This window comes from Scylla paramamosain, chromosome 24, assembly GCF_035594125.1.
Source record: "Scylla paramamosain isolate STU-SP2022 chromosome 24, ASM3559412v1, whole genome shotgun sequence".
NCBI lineage: Eukaryota > Metazoa > Arthropoda > Malacostraca > Decapoda > Portunidae > Scylla > Scylla paramamosain.
In genome coordinates this window covers 9,347,632-9,369,106 of record NC_087174.1, presented here as the reverse complement: position 1 = coordinate 9,369,106, position 21,475 = coordinate 9,347,632, and the positions used below count along the sequence as shown (strand labels likewise).

At 37.9% G+C, this 21,475-nt stretch overlaps 1 protein-coding gene across 1 annotated transcript; it reads right to left on the bottom strand.

Annotated features, from left to right (window-relative positions):
- Positions 1–2,042: 2,042 nt before the first annotated feature.
- On the bottom strand, positions 2,043–20,410 carry LOC135112704 (acetyl-CoA acetyltransferase, cytosolic-like). Its single transcript, XM_064027398.1, has 9 exons — positions 20,187–20,410; positions 12,386–12,780; positions 9,820–9,941; positions 9,274–9,386; positions 8,901–9,100; positions 7,899–8,128; positions 7,273–7,464; positions 6,196–6,358; positions 2,043–5,964 (listed from the first exon to the last, which is right to left on the bottom strand). The coding sequence occupies exons 2-9, from the start codon at positions 12,435–12,437 to the stop codon at positions 5,846–5,848; spliced, it is 1,191 nt and encodes a 396-aa protein (XP_063883468.1). The 5' UTR covers positions 12,438–12,780; positions 20,187–20,410; the 3' UTR covers positions 2,043–5,845.
- Positions 20,411–21,475: the final 1,065 nt, after the last annotated feature.

The window sequence follows — 21,475 nt, the reverse complement described above, 5'->3', positions numbered from 1 at the left end:
ATGTTGGATTCAATTCCCTCTTACTCCCATAGCTGAAGTTCAAGTGGAAGGATTTGCATTTTGACACCAGGTATAAGCAGTAGAAATGGTTGGTGAAGGATTAGCCCTGCTCCAGATTAACCATTTTGTACCTTACATATGGAAATGTGTCATCCGTAAAAATAGATCAGATGCCAAATATCCCACAGTGGTGTCACTGACGACACATTCTTTCTCCAGATGGAAGGTGTGAAGTAGGCTGTACTGCTCTATCATTTTAGACCCTATGAGGCATCTTCACAAATATCTTGTTAAACTAATCCCCTAATTTATGGCACTACAGTGCATTGCCAGGTGGGTTTCATTAGTGTTTTACTCTTAGTTTTGAAGGCAAAGCTGATGAGAGCCAACATTCATACAGGGGGAAGGCTTTGTGATATAGTTGATGCATATCACTACTCTATCTTCTCTCCTACCCCCAATATCCCCTTTACACATCACAATTGCATCATGCAAAACCTTCCATCTGAATGTCTACTTAGCTCTTGTCAGCCTTGCCTTCAAAGACAAATCTAAACTTAATGAAACACACTTGGCAATTATCTGTAGTGCTATAAACCAGGACTTAGTGCCAAAATGTCATATTGATACAACTGTTTGTTTAGAAGTCTGCAAAAAAAAAAAAAAAAAAAAAATCTTAGGCTATGCATTTTAGATTTATTTGGTTTGACCCTCTGTTGTTGTCAGGTTTCATTTGGCAACTTATGTGGCAATGGCAGCTTAAACTTATTTGCATGGAGGCAAGAATTGTCTCCATTTCTAAAGTATGCTAGTCTCTAGGCCTTCCACCCATTGCTGTGCCCTTTTGGAAAATAGGATCTGCACAGCCTATGTAGACTGCAATGACTGACACGTTCATGAGGGAGATAAAAGGAATTTTATGTCTGAGGAATTGCTGAAGGAAAGCTACCCAACTATTTAAAGATTTCCCTCTGCACATGCACTATACACTACTATCTGCAGGAATTGAACTGTGGTGACAAGAAGCCATCTCTAAACAGTTTAATGGCAGGTTCAACTTCAGTGGGTAATACTGTATGGGGTGAGGGGAATTGGCTTTTCTTGAACCCCTCAGTACCTCCCTCCACAAAGTTTTCAGTTATGTGTAGTTTTACTGTGCCATGCAAGCTCTAGTTTCTGAAGAGGTACAACAATAGGTAGGAGGCTTTCAGTTGACAAAACAGCAAAGGTGGTTGACTAAGTGTGTTCCAGATTCAGCAATTTTAGAAATGGAGATTTCCCCTAGTCTCAGTGCAATAGCTTATGTCTTAAAACATTGCATAACACCTGTCTTGCACCAGTCATTAATCCATTACCTAGGTAAAAAAATATTGTCCGAAAACCAATGATTACAGATGTTGAGTTAAAGAAAACTACTTTTTGCCTCCAGACAGCTACTGGAGTGGGAGTGTCACATGTAACCATATCTGACAAAAGGGATAATCTAAGGCTCAAATAAGAGCCAAATTAATCTAAATTAGAGCACAAGACAGTACTCCAGATGAAGCATTCTCAACCTATACCAAGTCATATTTTCAATATGTGCACTGGCTTTTTTTTTCCATCATACACTAAAACCAGGCATTTACACACAATTCAACTGTCTCCAAAGGTTCTCCCTGAGAACTGTAACCACTGTCCCTCTTCAGCTTAAAAAGGGATCAGCAATATAGTATTGAGACAAGTGACAACAGAATGGTGGGGGGGAGTTAAGAGCAATGAAAGCATGTATGGATGACAGGATAGGAACTTATGAAAAAGATTAAGTTCTTGTAGTTAAAATGTAAAGGGTGGAGTGATTAAATGTGAACAGAAATACACAGAACTAAAGAGTGATGAGTCTATAAAGAACTACTTGTGATCAAAAACAAGAATAATAACTGAAAAGGAAAGCTTTTCAAGAGTAGAATGACAGGATAAAGCAGTACATTTGTGGAAGATGCTACACTGGTGCCCTTTAATTGTGCAACAAGGATACGTACATAATGAAATGCTTGTAAGATACCAGATTACTTGTGTAATATGTTATTTTACAAAAAAAAAAAAATAAAAAATTAGGATTTTGATAGGAATAGTTAAATTGCCAAAATTTTTTGAGATATAATACATGACCAATCAGCAGAGGAGATGCTCTCCCAATGAAGAATTAACTTGTTTACTTCAGTTAGCAAAATATTAGATTGGAATCAGTGATACAAACTATAGAGAGCTTGAATGGACAAAAAGTAATTTTGATGAAGGTTCTCATTCCCTAGGATACTCTCAAAGGAAGCATGGCAGTTATCACCTAGTCATAATCACATTTCCTAAGGCTTCTGAATGCATGATGAACCCATTTCACCTTTAGTATTTCCAATTTTTATCTACATTTTTACATTCAAAACTCTAAACCTGACTCCCAGATTCAATGTTTAAGCATCCAAATCACACACAGCAAATCTACACTTAGTAATCACTGCAGACTTATCAATGCCTTTCTATACTATGTTCATCATGACAAACCCTTATCTAAGTAATATCTTTTAATAGTTACATCTTAGCCCCAGTAACATGAATTCTTTAATTATTCTGGAAATACCTTGCACTAAACTCCACATTATTCCCAAATGTAAATAACACTTGTGCCTGATAATGTTAATTATTGAAGATGCCTCCACCTTAGTAGTAGTGATGCATTTTCTCACATTAAGATGGGAACCAAGTGAAAAAAATACTCAGTGAAATGGGTTGCACACTCAGATAATCACACTTCATTAACAGGGTTGCACACTCAGATAATCACACTTCATTAACAGTCTTAAAACTAGTTTTTAGTCTTATTTCCTAACCCACAACCTATTTCATAGTATACATGCAAGATTATATGTACACTGTTGAAAGTGGGCTGCACTTACCATTTGATAAATGGCATCACACCAGTGAGGCAAGGACACTAAAAACAAATACACAATGCATTCATGTGCAATGTCTTATTTGATACTGTGACCTATGGTCTTGTTTGTTCAAACCATAAGGTCATTCCAGTGAATTAACTTCATATTTGATTATTTACTCTCAGGCACCTCCACTTTTTCAGGTCTTCTGTGCCTTCCAACAGCAACACATACATTCACATTTGTTAATTTGCAACATCATCATGTATTACATTCTTATCATTGCACTGCAGATAAGTTTCTTAATCCCTCCTATCACTACTATCTTCAGTCACATCACAAGATTGGAAATACTTGTTCACAGTGGTGATATGGATTAGTAGATTAAAGATTATAAATTCAAATCCTTAACTGCCAGTGAAACACTATTTACTTAGTGGAAATCATCAAATAACTGCACTAGAACCTTAGAATAAGCTAGAGAAAGCCCATCATTTTATGAATATAAGAACATACTTTTTCCAACAATGAAATAATTTTTTCTCATGACAATAAACAGTCATTACTAAATATAACTACAATTACTACTAAATTTAACAAAATTAACCACACAACAAAACCATGGGCAGTAGGGTTAGCAACACCAAACAGATCATGAAAATTTTTGATGAATGCACTGTAACAAACAGTTAAAAGATACTGCAGCTGATCATTCAGTTAAGAGATTACTTACAGTTAAAAGATACTGCAGCTGATCATTCAGTAAAGAGATTACTAAGACAGTCAGATAAATAAATTATTCAGCAATAAAATTTAAATCTCCATGTGTACCCAAGAACTTAGCAGAGATTAAAACTTTAAGAAAGAAAACCTGGTGTCTGTACTCATGAAAGGTATGTATACTTAGACTAGGATCATGTTTGCATACTCCTTAAGCTGTGTTTCTGGAGTAACATTTTTCTATAACAATACAGTAACAAAAACAATAAAAAGCTTATCTTGTAATGAAAATTGAGCAGACTTTTAATTACCTAATAAACTGCTAGGGATCCTAGCTAGCAGCACAGGAACTATGGAATGCCTTAGCTGATACTATATAAATAAAAGATAAATAAATAGAAAAAGATCTGTTCTAGTCCTGAGGAGTATATAAATAAAAAAAATAAAGAGAAAAATGTCTGTTCTAGTCCTGAGAAACATATTACACAATATAAGGGTTTTGCCTATGAAGGACACTTGCAATTCTAAACTTGTATACTGTATACATATAAACCTACAAGGGTACTGAGAGACGAATGTTGTGTCCACAGTAGATTAATGTTGGACTATTTTTCCTTGGTGACTACTGTGTGATCCTAAATACTAAACTCCATTAAACTGAAACCTTAAGAATGAACTTAAAAATATTTGTATATTTAAAACATTCAAGCAAGCAGTGTTCAGAATTTTTAATGTTTGTTTATATATTTTTTTTTATTATTTAGAATCTAACCTACTACAACGGAAGAAAAAGTTTACTCTAAAAGTGTTCCTTGCAATCCTGCATGCTTAGCCATCAACTTTGTTCCATATGTCTCTAACTTTGGCGGACTGTAAAAACAAATACTTTTAATGTTTGAATAATCTAAGACTTAATGAGTTCCCTCCACCTTTCAAAAAAAGTTAGTGTTGTACTTAAAATACCGAAGTTATGCAAGATTCAGTGGACTCCCTCTACCCTCACCAACTGTATCCTTTCATAAAAACTATGGATTCATGATCATCCTATGCCACACAAGGCACCTGTTCTTTGAATAAAAAAAACATGGTAGGAGTGTTCTTTTATCACTTAAGTTCTACCTAGCACAATTCTGTAACAAACTAAATATACCATAAATTGAAAAGATCAGTCTATAATGACCACTTTTGAAACTAGTTTAGCATTTCATAAATTTCACAACCTCACTTGCTGCTCCAAGTAGGCAATTAGGTATTTATCTTTTCTTAAAGTTTTAGTTAATAAAGTGTTCAGAAGAACTGTGAACATACCATGCATAAAAAGGATTTGTTTACACTAGCACCAAAAGTATCACATTGACAGTTCAATAACAATTTCTCAATTAAAATAGGCAACTAGAAGTGAGAAATTAAGAACCAAGAAACAATGTTTCCTGTGGACAAGCACATCTACTTTTCTCCTACACACTTACTCTAACCACCACCACTCCAGCACAGCCACCTCATCAACAGTATTCAGTGAAATGTCCATGGAAGAGTACATTTGCTACTGCATGTTCAGAGAGACAAGTGAATTTTGTGACCAAGGAGTTCAATGAGGGGACCACCCACCTTTGTAGCTTGATAGTGGCATGCTGTTCCATGCACAAAGTAAGAGAATGACCAGCTTCCAGCAAAATAAAGCAAATCAATAGGTACAAATTAAGTAACAAATTAAGTTAGATCTGAGATAAAAAACATCACTAAAGATCTTGTATTCCAATAACAATAACAACTAACAACAACAATTCAGTTAATTTAGATTTACTTTATAATCAGAACAATAAATATTTAACAATGCAAGAAAAAATTTCAAGAGAATCCGGAATGTTCCAAGATAGAGGAATAAATGTCAACATCACCTTGACTTCCTTATACATACTACAGTTTGCTGTAAACTACTTTACTACACCATTATACCATTTATAAAATTTCCACCACCATTAACATTAACAACCAACTCCAAGGCATAACAAGGAAACTGTACCTCAAAAAATATGTAGCTGCAACAACTCACTACAAATAATCCTCAATGTTTATAGCAAAATAATACAAGGCACTTACATTTGAGCTTCATTACCTCACTTAAAACTACTTTAGAGATGTGGAAGAACCATTTCAAGCCCACTGAGATGCACTTGAGATTCACCATCACGAGGCAACAGGCACTGCCATCATCAGGGCCGAGCGACACACAGTGCAATGCCCATGCCACCTCCAATACACAGCGCTGCAACACCCCGCTTCTTGTTCAAGCGAGCCATGGAATGCAACAGAGTCACCAGCACCCGTGCTCCTGCATCAGGAAGAACCAAGAATGTTCAGCTTATTCCTTATTTTTTCATGTATTAAACCAACCTGACACAAAGCAGAACTGGTATGTTTAATTTTACTATACAAAATACTGGATCACAGCTACAAACAAGGTGAATGTAATCATGAATAGGCAACATAATAGTATAGTTATAAAACAAAGCTAATAGAAAAATAGTTAAGAAAAATGGTTCATGATAGGGAGGGAACTTACCTGATGCTCCAATAGGATGACCCAAGGCTATTGCACCACCAGAAATATTGACTTTCTCAGGATCAAGGCCAAGCTCTGTGACAACAGCCACGCTCTGTGCTGCAAAGGCTTCATTCAGCTCCCACAAGTCCACCTCATCAATGCTCCACTCAGCCTTCTTCAGCTGTATGTGCAATTGACAATGTTTAATTCATTGGGACTATTACTAAAGACATTCTCCCAAGGAAAAAAAGAAAAAAATGTGACAGCATTATTTACATATGGAGAGAGAGAGAGAGAGAGAGAGAGAGAGAGAGAGAGAGAGAGAGAGAGAGAGAGAGAGAGAGAGAGAGAAAGGCAAGTGATAACATAAGAACATAAGAACATAAGAAATAAGGGAAGCTGCAAGAAGCGACCAGGCTTACACATGGCAGTCCCTGTATGACTTGAATTCCTTCAAGAGGGAGGTTTCAAGACACTTATCCACCAATTTTTGACCACTGCCTTGACCCTTTTACGGGACTGGCATTTCAGTGGGCATTTTTTTTATTGATTTTTGTTGCCCTTGGCCAGTGTCCTTCTTACATAAAAAAAAAAAAAAAAAAAAAAAAAAAAAAAAAAAAAAAAATATACCTACCTATTTCCACTTATTATCCCCATCCATAAACCTGTCTAATCTTCTCTTAAAGCTCCCTAATCTCTTAGCACTAACAACATGATTATTGAGTCCGTTCCACTCATCTACCACTCTATTTGAGAGCCAATTTCTTCCTATCTCTCTCTTAAGCCTAAATTTTTCAAGCTTGAACCCGTTATTTCTTGTTCTATCCTGGTTGCTGATTCTAAGAATTTTGCTTACATCCCCCTTGTTATGGGCTGCATTTGCCATCTGTCCATCCATTCACTCGTCCTATCTAAAATCTGCCTGCATAACAGTTTAATTCAAGTACAAAAAAGTTAGTGTTCTAAGCAAATACAAACAAGGTGGCTGACACAGGATATTTTACAGGAGCAGTTACACAGCAACAATCCAATATCAGTCTGCAACTCTAACATTCCTAGATAACAAAGTATCAAAACTACAGGATCCCAACTCACTGCTGCCTTCACTGCTGGGATTGGTCCTGTCCCCATGATGGTTGGGTCCACCCCAGCCTGAGCCCAAGCCACTATATGGGCCATTGCCTCCAGGCCACGCTGCTTTGCCTCACTCTCCCTTGCCAGGACCACAGCTGCTGCCCCATCATTGATGCCTGAGGAGTTGCCAGCAGTTACAGACCCTGAGCCATCCTGTGAAATAAACATCTGCACTAAAACATTTGGAAGATTTTAATGGATTAATGTAAAAATCCCAACTACTCTATGAAAAACTATCTATTTGTATCCGACATCTGTTCTTAAGACCTCCCACGGAATGAACATGACAAATATCTTTCATTTTTGTACTTTCATCCCTTCTTTGGTAGTGGTAAAAACCAAAGAACTAGTTCCAATAATTGGAAGATGATTCCATGATTGAATAATGCAAAGTTACATACCTTTCAGCATGTCACTGGAATTACCTCTATATACGACTTCACGTGGTCAGTGGTTATAATTCTAGGCATATGCATAAATAAGCAATCCACTTTATTGCTATTTCTGCCAACTATTATTTATTTCTTAAGTTCTCAATGCCACAGGTGAGGCTTGTGGTGCTGAGTCAAGTCAGCACTAACACTTACAGTAATGAAGCACGGCCTGAGCCTGGCTAGCGCCTCCACAGTGGTGCCAACTCGAGGGAACTCGTCCACTTTCACCTCTGTGGGACCTTTCTTCCCAGGCACAAGGACAGGTACTATTTCCTGATCAAAATGTCCACTTTTTTGAGATTCTTCTACCTTCTGCTGGGACTTCGCAGCAAAAGCATCCTGCTGAGCTCTTGTAATGTTCCACTTTTTCACTATGTTTTCAGCTGAAATATAACAAAGAATGCCATTTAAATATTTCCATAATTATACTATAGTGGTGTACAACATTTCATAACATGAAAGATCTGAGAAGCAGGCATCATATCATAAAAAATACCAACTATATTGGCAGTCATGGAAATTGAAGGTTACATTATCATACTCTGGCAAACTACTCATTCAAAAACATGCATGAATTACAATTTGGAAATACTCATTATTAACACACAGGGAGTGATGGTAAGTACAGCTAAATATACTAAAATGTGAGTTTCATATAATTAATATTTGGTAACTATATATTATTAATATTGTGTATGAGGGAGTGCTGCTCACTATATAAGATAGCAAGTAGTTATTAAGGTTCATAATTCTTTTTAAAATTAACAGTGTCCCTTTGCTCTCTAGATGTCTATCGGTCTTTGCTGAACAATCTTCAGGAGAAAAGGAAAATCATGAAAGACATCTAGAGACCAAAGGGACACCATTAATCTTAAAAAGAATGATGGACCTTAGTAACCTACCTTGTAGTGAGCAGTATTCCCTTGTATGCAAAATTTAAGAGTTTATAAACTCAATAATGCAGTTATCACTGTTCACTTCAACCAAATATGTATCTAGCAGAGCCTTCTCCTAAATATTATTAACAATAAGTACATATCCCTTAAGCATATCACATACACACTTTGACAGTATTAACAGGCAGGCTGCCAAGAGTACAATGATGCAACCTTCAGTCTGAGACCATAGTGAAAATTATGACTGGTAGCACCTTACCTGTGATGCCCATGTGGCAGTTGTGGAAGGCATCAGTGAGCCCATCAACCATCATGGTGTCCACCAGGGAGGCTGAGCCCATCTTGGTGCCGTTACGCATGTGCACTGAGTGAGGGGCACAGCTCATACTCTCCTGGCCCCCACACACCACCACAGAGGCATCCTCCATCTTGATTGCCTGGTATCCCATAACCACTGATCTACAAAGTTTAGATATGCAGTATAGTCATAAGGTGAGCCTATGTAAATTCCTCACCCATCAGTAAAGACTAATTCAGCCTTTGTTGTTTTGGATGAGAAGTCACCTTAATGGGGGTTAATACAAACAACTTTCATAGAACGATTGAGTTAATATAATTTGGCTGCACCTCACCTGAGCCCTGAGCCACACAACATGTTGATACTTGTTGCTGGTACAGTGTAGGGTACACCTGCTCCCATAGCTGCTTGCCTTGCAGGATTTTGTCCCTGAGCTGCTGTCAAGACCTGCAATACATCACATACTCCATCTGGCTCCACCAAAATACAGCACACTAAAATCTTTTAAAGTGAAGCAGAAAGCAACCAATATCTATGAAAAGTACAAGATAATCATCATGTACATAGGTAATAATACAAATTTATGTACAGTGGCTAGAATAAATTAGCAATTATGGCTAAAACAAATAATAATTAGATTTCATATTTCCAATAAAAGTTAATATCAATAGAAGGGAAAATGTGCATCATATTTATACATTTAGGCCTAGCACATGGCTCACTTACTATACAAACATCTATTCTAGAGTGCAGCAAGAGAAGAAACTAAGACGTACAAGTATATAACATGTACTACAAATTAAGGAGCATGAAGGAAGGTAAAATAAAACCATCACCCCCAGGTTACCATGTACCACTCACCTGGAGTCTCACACCTCACCTGTCCAAGCAGCACCTCAGACACCTCTGCTGGTGGTACTCTTGCTCGTGCCAAGGCCTCTCGCACCACCACAGCACCCAGCTCGTGGGCTGCCATTGAGGACAATGACCCATTGAAGGTACCTGCCAGCACAGAATAGCAACAGTCATATTTTCTACATGTGTAACGACCAGGAATACAAAGACCCCAAAATTATCTTTGGATCTTATGGTCATTACTGCAATGTTGTATCTGCTGCCATCTTCTACAGCTATTTGCACACTAACTAATCTTCTGATCTTGCTAACTGCATGCCTCCTCTCCTGCAGCCTCCTTGCACAAGACTTTCTTTCTCTCATCCCTATTCTGTCCACCTCTCTAAAGAAAGAGTTAACCAGTATTCTCAAACCCTTTCTCTGACAAACTCTGGAACTCCCTGTCTGTTTCTACATTTCCTCCTTCCTATGACTTGGACTTCTCCAAGAGGGAGGTTTCAAGACACTTATCCTGTTTTTTAATCATTCTATCTGAAATCTGTATGGGAACTGGCAATAAGTGAATTTTTTTTATTCATAATTTTTGTTGCCCTTGGCCAGTGGCTCTTACATGAAGTTCCACCATCAAAGGTGGAGTCCTGTTTATCCAGATAAGTATTCAATCCCCCAGCAAAGGCCTCTCATGGCTACATTCATCTTGCCTTTATGTAAATTTCTCAGTGTTCCTCTGGAGTGCCTCAGAGGGGCACTACATTGTGGCAAGTAGTGTGTATATATATATATATATATATATATATATATATATATATATATATATATATATATATATATATATATATATATATATATATATATATATATATATATATATATATATATATATATATATATATATATATATATATATATAATGTATTTCTGTATGTTTTGGGAAGGGAACACCCCAAATGATCTCAGGAAGTTCAGTCAGCCTAATGAAAAATTAAATCTAGTGAGCTCATGGTACTGGAAAACTTGTCTACATGAAGGGAGGAAGCTGTGTAGTGATCAGGAATACAAAAGCCCCTAACTGATCTTGGGGCCTAACAGTCCTGGTATTTAAGGCACTGTCCGTCTGTTCCCTCAATCAGAGGTTCAGTACCTTGGCCCAGCAAAGGCCACATGGCCAACAGTTTATCTGGAAATCAATTTCTCAATGTTCCTATGAAATGGTGAGGCAAATCCGAAGTGGTAAAAAGGTTCACAAGAACCCAGAAGCAGACATTCCGCTATGTTCAGCTGCAGCTCCCATGTCACACTCGGAGATGTGGGTTGTGCTACTTTTTTTTTCTTTTTTTTTTTTTTTAAGTAGGAGGGACACTGGCCAAGGGCAACAAAAATCCAATAAAAAAAAAAAGCCCACCAAGATACCAGTCCCCAAACAGGATCCAAAGCAGTAGTAAAAAACTGAAGGATAAGTGTCTTGAAAGAAACCCCCCTCTTGAAGGAATTCAAGTCATAGGAAGGTGGAAATACAGAAGCAGGCAGGGAGTTCTAGAGTTTACCAGAGTAAGGGATGAAGGACTGAGAATATCAGTTAACTCTTGCATTAGAGAGGTGGACAGAATAGGGGTGAGAGAAAGACAGTCTTATGCAGCAAGGCCATGGGAGGAGTAAAGGCATGCAGTTAGCAAGATCAGAAGAGCAGTTAGCATGTAAATAGCAGAAGACAGCTAGAGATGCAACACTGCAGTGATGAGAAGCGATGAGAGAGGGCTGAAGACAGTTTGAGGAGTTGAGACGAAAAGCTTTTGATTCAGTGATGAGAAGCAAAGAGAGAGGGGCTGAAGACAGTCTGAGGAGTTGAGACGAAAAGCTTTTGATTCCATCCTGTCTAAAAGAGCAGTATCCCCCCAGACATGTGAAGCATACTCCATACATGGACAGATAAGGCCCTTGTACAGTTAGCAGCTGGGGGAGGGGGGATGAAAAAAACTGGCAGGGACATCTCAGAACATCTAACTTCATAGAAGCTAAATCAGATCACAGACTAAATATCTTCCAACCTAGGATCAACAACTGCCCAAAGATCAGTTATCCAAACTGAATCACAACCTTTGTATCTTCCAACCTAAACTAAAAATAGCTAAATTGGTTCATGACCTACACATCTTTGGGCTATTATAAAACACCCTGACAATATATTAAATGTTCAAGCTAAAATAAAAAATAAAAAAAACAGCCAAAATGGATAATGGCCTAAACTAAAATCACCAGTAACCAAAGAGAACCAAAAACTACACTAACAATAATTGTTAGTTACTCAAAGTTATCATATCTACTGTTAAACATGTTCATACAAGGGCTACAAATTACTTTCCAATAGACCACTCCACTTATAATTCTTGCATCAAAAAATCCAAAACACTTAATTTCTGGTCAAAATATGATGCTTTTACTTTATGCAAATCATCAACACAATGAAGGGACGCGCAACGAAATTAAGCGAATGAATCGAAGCCTAACTTAGCCCTTGGATGAAAACACATTTTCAATATCCAAAGATGCATTTCCTAATATACTAAATACTTGAACTTAATTCCAGCACTAACCAATGGGCGTCCTGACAGCAGAGAGAATAACCACGCGGGATGAGGTGTCCATGTCTGCAGTGAGGAGGGAGGCGAGTGAGTGAGGGAGGGAGGTAGGACAGGATCACTTTCGCTCCTCGCCAGGAGGAAGGAAATGCCACGACCACTACCGTTAGCCTGCTCTCACACTTTTTCTTTTGACCTTGACGCCGCTCACACGCTTGCTGAGGAGTCCGCGTATGCTCTTCCTTAGTCCTGGTGATGTATTTTCAAGTGTGGGCGCGGTGTCGACTGCCAAGGAGGCGTGTAGACACCACAATCAGCTGGTGTTGACTGACTGGCGGGGAGGGGCGGGGAGAAGCGGTATGTGGCGCCGCGCCGAGTGCCGCCGCCGGTTCACCTCGAGAACGGGTTCACTGCAATAGAACAAGAAAAAAAAAATAATAAGGACAAACTGTCAAATTAGCGAATGTGAATTCAACAGTTGCTTAGTCTATCCACTAATGTAAAAAAGATAAATCAGAACGATCTTAACTACGTAACAACCATTTCTTAGGGACCATTGTATAGATTAGTCACTTTGCACTATGAAAAACACAAAGGAAAAGTTGTTATCATTTAGTGCATGTAGGGCTCATTCATATAATTACGGCTGTGAACCCAACCGCAATTTAAACTGTCCAGTGATGTAAAAGTTTAATCAGCCACTTTTTAGGAACCATTATATATATAGATTAGCTAGCACTAGAAAATAAAAGTTGTTATCCTTTAGTCCATGTAGGGCTGATTCATATAATTACGCATGTGAACTCAGTAGCAACTTAAACTGTCTAACATTGTAATAGCTGAACCAATAACAACTTTAACTATGTAACACCCACTAGTCTGCACAAGGAAAAATAAAGGACAAGTTGTTACCTCCTAGTGCATGCACGGCTGATTCTTATAATTATGCATGTCAATTCAATAGCAGCTTAAACTACTCAACGATGCTATGTAACAACCACAGTTTAGAGAAACATTATATAAATTAGCTGGTTTATACTACGAAAAAGGACAAGCTGTTATTCTTTAAATACTACATGAAGGACTGACTCATATAATACTCATGTGAAGTCAACAGTAACTTAAACTATTCAACGTGGCAAAAGATAAATCAATAACGACCTTAGCTATGTAACAACCACTATTTAGGTAGTCTGCACTGTGAAAAACAAAGGACACACTGTTATCCTCTAGTGCATGTAGGGCTGACTCATGTAATTACGTATGTGACTTCAGTGGCAGCTATTATTCAAATCAATCAATAACAATTTCAACAATATAACGGTCACTATTATTACCATGTTCACTGTTTACATCGAGCACGCCACACTAGGCAAGGTAAAGGGCAATCTGTTATTGAATGATGCACTTTTGCCAAACAACCAAACAATATTCAGTGACGTAAGAGATTAATCACTGACTTCAACCACGGATTAGTCATTCTTAGCCGGCAGCAATAAAGGACACAAAATCGTCTTCTCAGTGCAATGAGTAAGGCTGCACTGACTCCTTTGAACACGCATTTGAATTCAGCAGCAGTTTAAAGAGATGCAAGAGATGAATCAGTAATCACTGTACACAAGTCAATAGTTTTGTTTATAATCTTTCTTTCTTCATGTATTTCTTTATTAATTTTCTACCTACTTATTTATTCATTTGTTTATTTAGTTAGTTCGGTAGTTAGCTAGTTAGTTATATAGTTAGTTTATTCACCTATCACTCTTAAAGAACATAAGAACATAATAAAACAAGGAGACTGCAAAAAGAAAGCTGGCCTCCACAAGCAAAAGGCATGCCTGTCGAGCCGAGACTCTCTGACTGATGACATTATTTTTAGAATTATTGAATGCATGCGTACAGGCAAACTGATTCAGATAAATTTATACTAATCTGTGATTACAAGACAATAAAGAGAAAAATTAATGATAATACATACTTTAGACATAAATGCTAATAACAGTTAATTATTACGTAAATGTGAATGTAAATTATTACGTAAATGTAAATTATTACGTAAAGGCAAAACAAAAAAATATTTATTACTATGCAATACTGTTGCTAATAAAAATAATTATTAATGGCTAATAATGATGATGATAATAATAATAATAATAATAATAATAATAATAATAATAATAATAATAATAATAATAATAATAATAATAATAATAATAATAATAATAATAATAATAACAACAACAACAACAACAACAACAACAACAACAACAACAACAACAACAACAACAACAACAACAACAACAACAACAACAACAACAACAACAACAACAACAACAACAATAATAATAATAATAATAATAATAATAATAATAATAATAATAATAAGATTAACAAATAGATAAAAATCAATTGCTATGGTAATAAATTAAGAACAACTTATATTACAAATACGTTACTTTTCAGTTCAAGATTTATAATGACGCACACTATTACGAGTTCTGACTAATGAATAAATATTGTTTTACTTTCTCTTAAACTGAGATAGATTAGCTGTATGAGAGATATTTTTAGTATCTAAAGGTAAGGATTTCCATAGCTGTGGACCAGCACATGAAACACTATCGTTGAAAAACAAAAATGAGAATACGAACCATACAGGTACAAAATGAGTGTGTGTGTGTGTGTGTGTGTGTGTGTGTGTGTGTGTGTGTGTGTGTGTGTGTGTGTGTGTGTGTGCAAGGTATACCCAAAATAAAACCATATATAAACAATAGAAATTATATAAATAAACCACAAAAGGACTATTATGCTTCTTTCTATACCTCCCATCCTTTCTTTTGTGGTGAAGGGGTTTGGGGAGGGGAGGAGAGGGGACGGGGACGAGGGCAAAGCAAGCAGTGAAGGAGCGGGGCGGGACAGGGCGCGGCAAAGGAAAGCACCTGCAGAGAGGAATAATGTTATAACTGATCCCTCGAGACACGTGACTCCCTGCAGAGACCGTGACGAAAATGACTTGATATGGAAATGGGGTTGAATATAGCTTGTCTTATTCCTTGAAATGTAAGCTGTTCATTTATATGTATTTTATCTTTTTTTTTACATGGGATTGCTTTACTCACACACACACACACACACACACACACACACACACACACACACACACACACACACACACACACACACACACACACACACTATTATTTAGCACCTGTATTGTTCGCATTTTTTAATGTTTTATTTATTTTTGTCATTCCACCTTCCTCATGAAGACACTTTATCGAAGGCACAAAAGCGATTAGTCATGTTCTTGCGGCTGTTTTTCCATTAAATGGTGCACAAACCTTGTTAAGCGATCATGAAAACACACTAACTTCCACTACAGCCTGTTAAAAATAATGGAGATAAAGCACCGAAACGTTTCACAATACTGTCCTATCTCTTGCGCCATTCCCAATTCATGAATGTTCCCTTAACAGCCCCGCACAGCATCTTAATCACCCTGCTGTAGAGCCTCCCTGCACAGCTCCTTAACAGCTCCGCACAGCATCCTTCATCACTCAGCTGTAGAAGTCACTTCGGCGCGGGTTTGAGGCGTATTCACAAAGTATCACAAAAGAAGAACAATCAGCAACACATCTGCTGCTCTCTACAAAAATGTTTGTGGTCACCTGCATCATATACCAGGCACAGGGCAGCAAAGACGAAGGCTCGTCTGCGGCATCCATGTAAGTACTATTTTTTGGCGGCCTGCTTATGATCTGCCGTTGTATTCACTCGGCCTTGGGTGAAGGGTTCGGTGTCCATATGGCGTTGTTGCTGTGTAAAACCCAATTAATCAATCAATCAATCTCGCGTCTCCTTCCCAGCCTGCACCACCACTTTTCAGTAGCATAGCATAAGGAGATAGTTATTCGTATACATAATCAGAATTCATGTATATTTGTGAGTATGCACACTAAAGGTAAGGCCGAAGCAAGGTTAACAGAGCACCCTATTAACATTGGGCTGAAGGAGCAACGATTTGCCTTTTGAGTCATACGTTGTACAAAATTGACGTACTTTAGGTAGAAACGTGTTTGTCAAAGGGCATGCAGGGCACCTGCCCTGGGTCCCAGTACGTAAAAAGTGAAGTAAATAAAAAAAATAAATAAATAAATAACAAATAAAAATGCAATATGTCCTCCCGCGGTAATGCACTTATATATATATATATATATATATATATATATATATATATATATATATATATATATATATATATATATATATATATATATATATATATATATATAATATATATATATGCACGGAAAATAAACAATAAAACGTTTTATATTTATTTTTCACTGATCTTTAATTTAGACAGCTCATCTATCTCTTGGCTTCTTTACGTGGAATTAAAAAAATAAAGTTTTAACAATCAATTCATCGAAGGGTGGCGTCTCCTGCATATTGACGAGCATTATTGATAATATCGGAATATTTAGGACTCGTATTTCGTAATTTCCAATATGTTTTTGTCTTATGTTTCTTACACAATACAACGAACATATCTGATAACATCGAAATATTCAGGACTCCTATTTCATAATATTATTTCCATTTTACCTTAGTTTATCTGAGGGAAGCGTGTCTTACATATTGCAACAAATATATTCGATAACACGGAAATATCAAGGACTCCTTGATATTTCCGTTATACCTCCACTATACTATTTCCTTTATGCATTTTAATTTATCTAAGGCAACCGTGTCTTACATACTGCTACGAACATATCTGATAACACCGAAATATTAAGGACGCATGTGTCTTAATACCCTGCGTGTCTTTACGTAAAGGTCAGCCTGGCCCTCCTTTGTTAGGTGGTTCTTGCTGCGTGAGCGGGTGAGCCTTCGAGAGCCCTTAAGGACCCTTCTTCCATCCGGGCTACTGAAAACCCGCCCTCCTGTGTAGCTCGCGAGAAGTGTCCCAGTGTCTTCTAGCCCGTACACCGCTACGATTTCCTCTTATGATACAAGAAGAGCCCGTATTCAGAAACGCCTTGCTATCTCACCACGACTATTTTCTAAGGCCACAAAGAAGATTAGCTGGGTTCTGAAGAGTGTTTCTCCCGTAAATAATGCAAAAATCATCATCTGTTATTACAACCTTAAAATACACTTATAAAAACCCGTGTAGCTTTAACTAGAGTCTTTTGAAATAGTGGAGGTGCGGCGCAGAAGTGTTTCAGAATACGGGCCATGAGATCGCAGGCTCCCCGGTGAGTGTCCTGTCCTCCATGCCTCCTCCTCTCCAGCGCCTCTCAGCGTAATCGAAGGTGAGGTATTTTGGGCCCTCTCTTAATCGCAAGGAGTGCCACTGATTTCTTTGCTCTTCACTGATCTCTCTCTCTCTCTCTCTCTCTCTCTCTCTCTCTCTCTCTCTCTCTCTCTCTCTCTCTCTCTCTCTCTCTCTCTCTCTCCCTTCCAGTCAATAAACATGAGACGAAAAGATATTTCAAGTAATAGATCTATGAAAAATTTAGATTTTTATGCATAAACATATTGAATGAGGATTGAGAGATGCTGGAGTATTGGTGGTGAAACGTAAATGGTAAATAGACATCGTGTATGATTAAAGAAGAAGAAGAAGAAGAAAAAGAAAAGGAAAAAGAAGAAAAAGAAAAAAGAAGAAGAAGAAGAAGAAGAAGAAGAAGAAGAAGAAGAAGAAGAAGAAGAAGAGGAGGAGGAGGAGGTGGAGGAGAAGAGAAGGAAAGACAGAAGAAAAGACAGAGAGAGAGAGAGAGAGAGAGAGAGAGAGAGAGAGAGAGAGAGAGAGAGAGAGAGAGAGAGAGAGAGAAACATAAATAAAGACAGACAGAAAGAAAAAAAAAAGTAATCAAGACGTGTAAATTTTGTTGGATGAGGAGGATTTTTTTCACCTTTCGTATTTCTGCAGGTGTGGATCCAGTCACCGGGAAGATCACATTAACATTTTGATCTTTCAGGCTCTCTCTCTCTCTCTCTCTCTCTCTCTCTCTCTCTCTCTCTCTCTCTCTCTCTCTCTCTCTCTCTCTGTTCTTTCCTTTCTTCTTTTCCACGAGGACATTAAACATTAAATAGCGGCAAAGTTTAATTTTTTAATGTCGAAAGTTGGCGTGTTTAAACAAGCTGAGTTGGGCAGTTCACTTGAATCTCTGGCCCTGCTGGTGACGGTCGTAAGGTATTGCAGTGGTCACTCCTAGGCGGCGTGGAAAACTTTGAGGAAGACTTACGTAGGACTGTATTGTTGAAATGTTTCTCCGTCATATTTCGACAACTTTTTAGCAGAGTTTGGTGGAAATTATTGGTGTTTTCAAGGATGTTTTCATGGTTTTATTGATAATTTAGATTCTTTTGACAGTCTTTAGTTGTAGGTATTTTCAAGGCTGTATTTTCATAGTTTTAGTGACACATTAACTAAGATCCTTTTAACAGGCTTTAGTGGAAATTATAGGAGTTTTCAAGGCTGTATTTTCATAGTTTTAGTGATACTTTAACCAGGCCTCTTCATTATCAGTGGGAAAAACACCAGTGAAAAGCCGGCTATTAAATTATGTGGCCTTTGAAAATAGTCCTCATAAGAGCCTAAAGATGCATAGGAAATTACTAATCCTCCTAGTAGTTTGCAAGAAGGTACTCTGTTTTATTCACTAAGCACTGTATCATTAACCATCAAAGTTGCAATAGTCACGCGAGAAACTTCTGTAGATTTTTTTTTTTTTTTCGTTCCCTGCAGTACCTTCTCCAAATGACTGTACTTCTTTGCTTTCTTTCTCAGACTTTTAGCAGCAGTGATCTGGGAATCAAAAGTTTTCTTGTTTTTTTGTTTTTTATCTAATACTTTGTTCTCTCATAAGGCCACATAGACTATTAGCAAGATTTTCATGAGTGTATTCCCCTCGCTTGTACGCCATCGTTGGTTAACTCTCATTAGAGTGACGCAAACACCAATAACTTCCATCATAGCCTGTTAGAATGAGTTAAGACGTCAAAACCTTGGAGAATAATAAGCAATTTAAACCGGTTTACACCACCCTGCTTGTTTGCGTGTGAAAGTTCTTGCATTCACACACACACACACACACACACACACACACACACACACACACACACAAATGTATTCGGATTATGCTGTGCTAAGAGTGCCTTCTTTCCTGGCAATGCTGGGATCAGACCGTGCTTTCTTTCTAGGCAATATTAGAATAAGGTCGTGCTCCACTTGAGCAGTATGTGGATAAGACCAGTGGTTCGCAGTCATTTCTAAGTTTCACGCATCCTTCCGGGAGCTTTTGAGGTACCCTGACACCCACGACAATTAATTACAAGAGATATATGAATATTTCACGTTTTTCTCAAGACTGAAAATATATGAGTATCAGGTCTCCATTATAAAAATAGAAAATAGCAACTCGGTCGTAGATAATTGTTGTATAGATGCTAAATGTATAAACACACTTGAGAACTCAACTAATTATTTATGTGGTCTTTGAAAACAGTCCTAATAAGAGAACAATGTGTCACTGAGTCTACTTTCATGATTTTGGAGATGATTTAGCAAGAATTCTCCAGTTTCATACGGAAAAAAAAATTCACTATCATCTCTATGGTCTTTGAAGATAACCCTAATGAGAGAACAACGTGTCACAGTGCCTATATTCAGAAACGCTTCGCTCTCTCACCACAACTATTTTCCAAGGCCACAGAAATGATTAGCTAAGTTGTCAAGATTGATTTTCCTATTAAAAACGAAGAAATCTCGTTAATTTGTCACTGCAAGCATAAAAACAGTCTTACAAACCTGTGTAGCTTCGATCAGAGAATTTTGAAACTAGTGGAAGTGTGGCGCAGACGTGTTTCAGGATAATTATGGTCTGCCGTGGGTGATGATGGAGGTGCTGCAGGAGGAGGCGCTGGTGTGTGGTCCTTCGTGTGAACCGAGGCGCCGCCAGCTGTGTCCTCCCATTCTCTGCTTCGATTGGCGTGAAATTCTGCACTATGTTTATCTTGCACGTGTATGTCACAGTGGCTAGTGTGATTCTCTCTCTCTCTCTCTCTCTCTCTCTCTCTCAGGCTACCGTTCTCTCTGACTGACTGTATCTCCGTTTTCTCTAATTTCGTCCCTCATTACCTCATTAAATTTCTCACTTCTCAAGGATATCTCACTTCCCAGTACCTCATTTTGTCTCCTTGTCCTATATTCCACGCTGTCTGACTTATCACATCTCCCATACATCCTCGTCCTTTCTTTCCGCTGGGATTTTAATAGTACTCCCCTCTTCCTGTTCATTCTTTCTCCATTCCGCCCTGACAACAAGCTTCTATTCTTCCTGTCTAAGTCATTCGTCTGTCGGTTGTCTCTGTTTTCTTTACACATTGGCTTCAAATTTTTCCTCTTTTTTTTTTCATTACACATCTGTCTCCTAATTTATCCGTTTCTTTACACATCTGCATCGCAAAGGTGTTTCCTCGCTCACTTACCTCCTCTCTTCCTCGCTTTCTTGGATCCCGGCAGTATGCAAGACTGTAAGAGATGCTGGTTTTGGGCCAACACTTCCTGGTCATCTCATGCGAGCCACGTCACGTCAGTTTCGTTTCTTGCTGCGAAGCCTAACTTTCCTTCAGACATCTTAGTTTTTGCTATTTTTTTCTTGGATCAGATTACTTAAAAGAAAAAAAAAAAAAAAAAGACTTGATGGAACTGAAAACACTTGTCTGGCAATTTACAGGAACATATCTTTACTTGTATCCCCAGGTAAGCGACACGACCATTGGTTTCTCATGGGGGTGGCACTGAGTGGATCTACCTCCAGACCTCCAGAGCCTCTCCCCTTCCTGATTCTTCCTTGCTATTTTCCTTTCTCCCCTTCTTATCCCTTTATCCTTGTCTCCATCCCGAGCCTCGCTATGTGTGTGTGTGTGTGTGTGTGTGTCATAGCCTTATATCGTCACACACACACACACACACACACACACACACACCGTCTATACACTGCGATCAAGCCTATAATTCATAACATAAGGGAAGCTATAAAAAAGATATTAAGTCTGTATGTGGTAGTTCTTTTTTTTTTTTTAACTGAGTGAGCC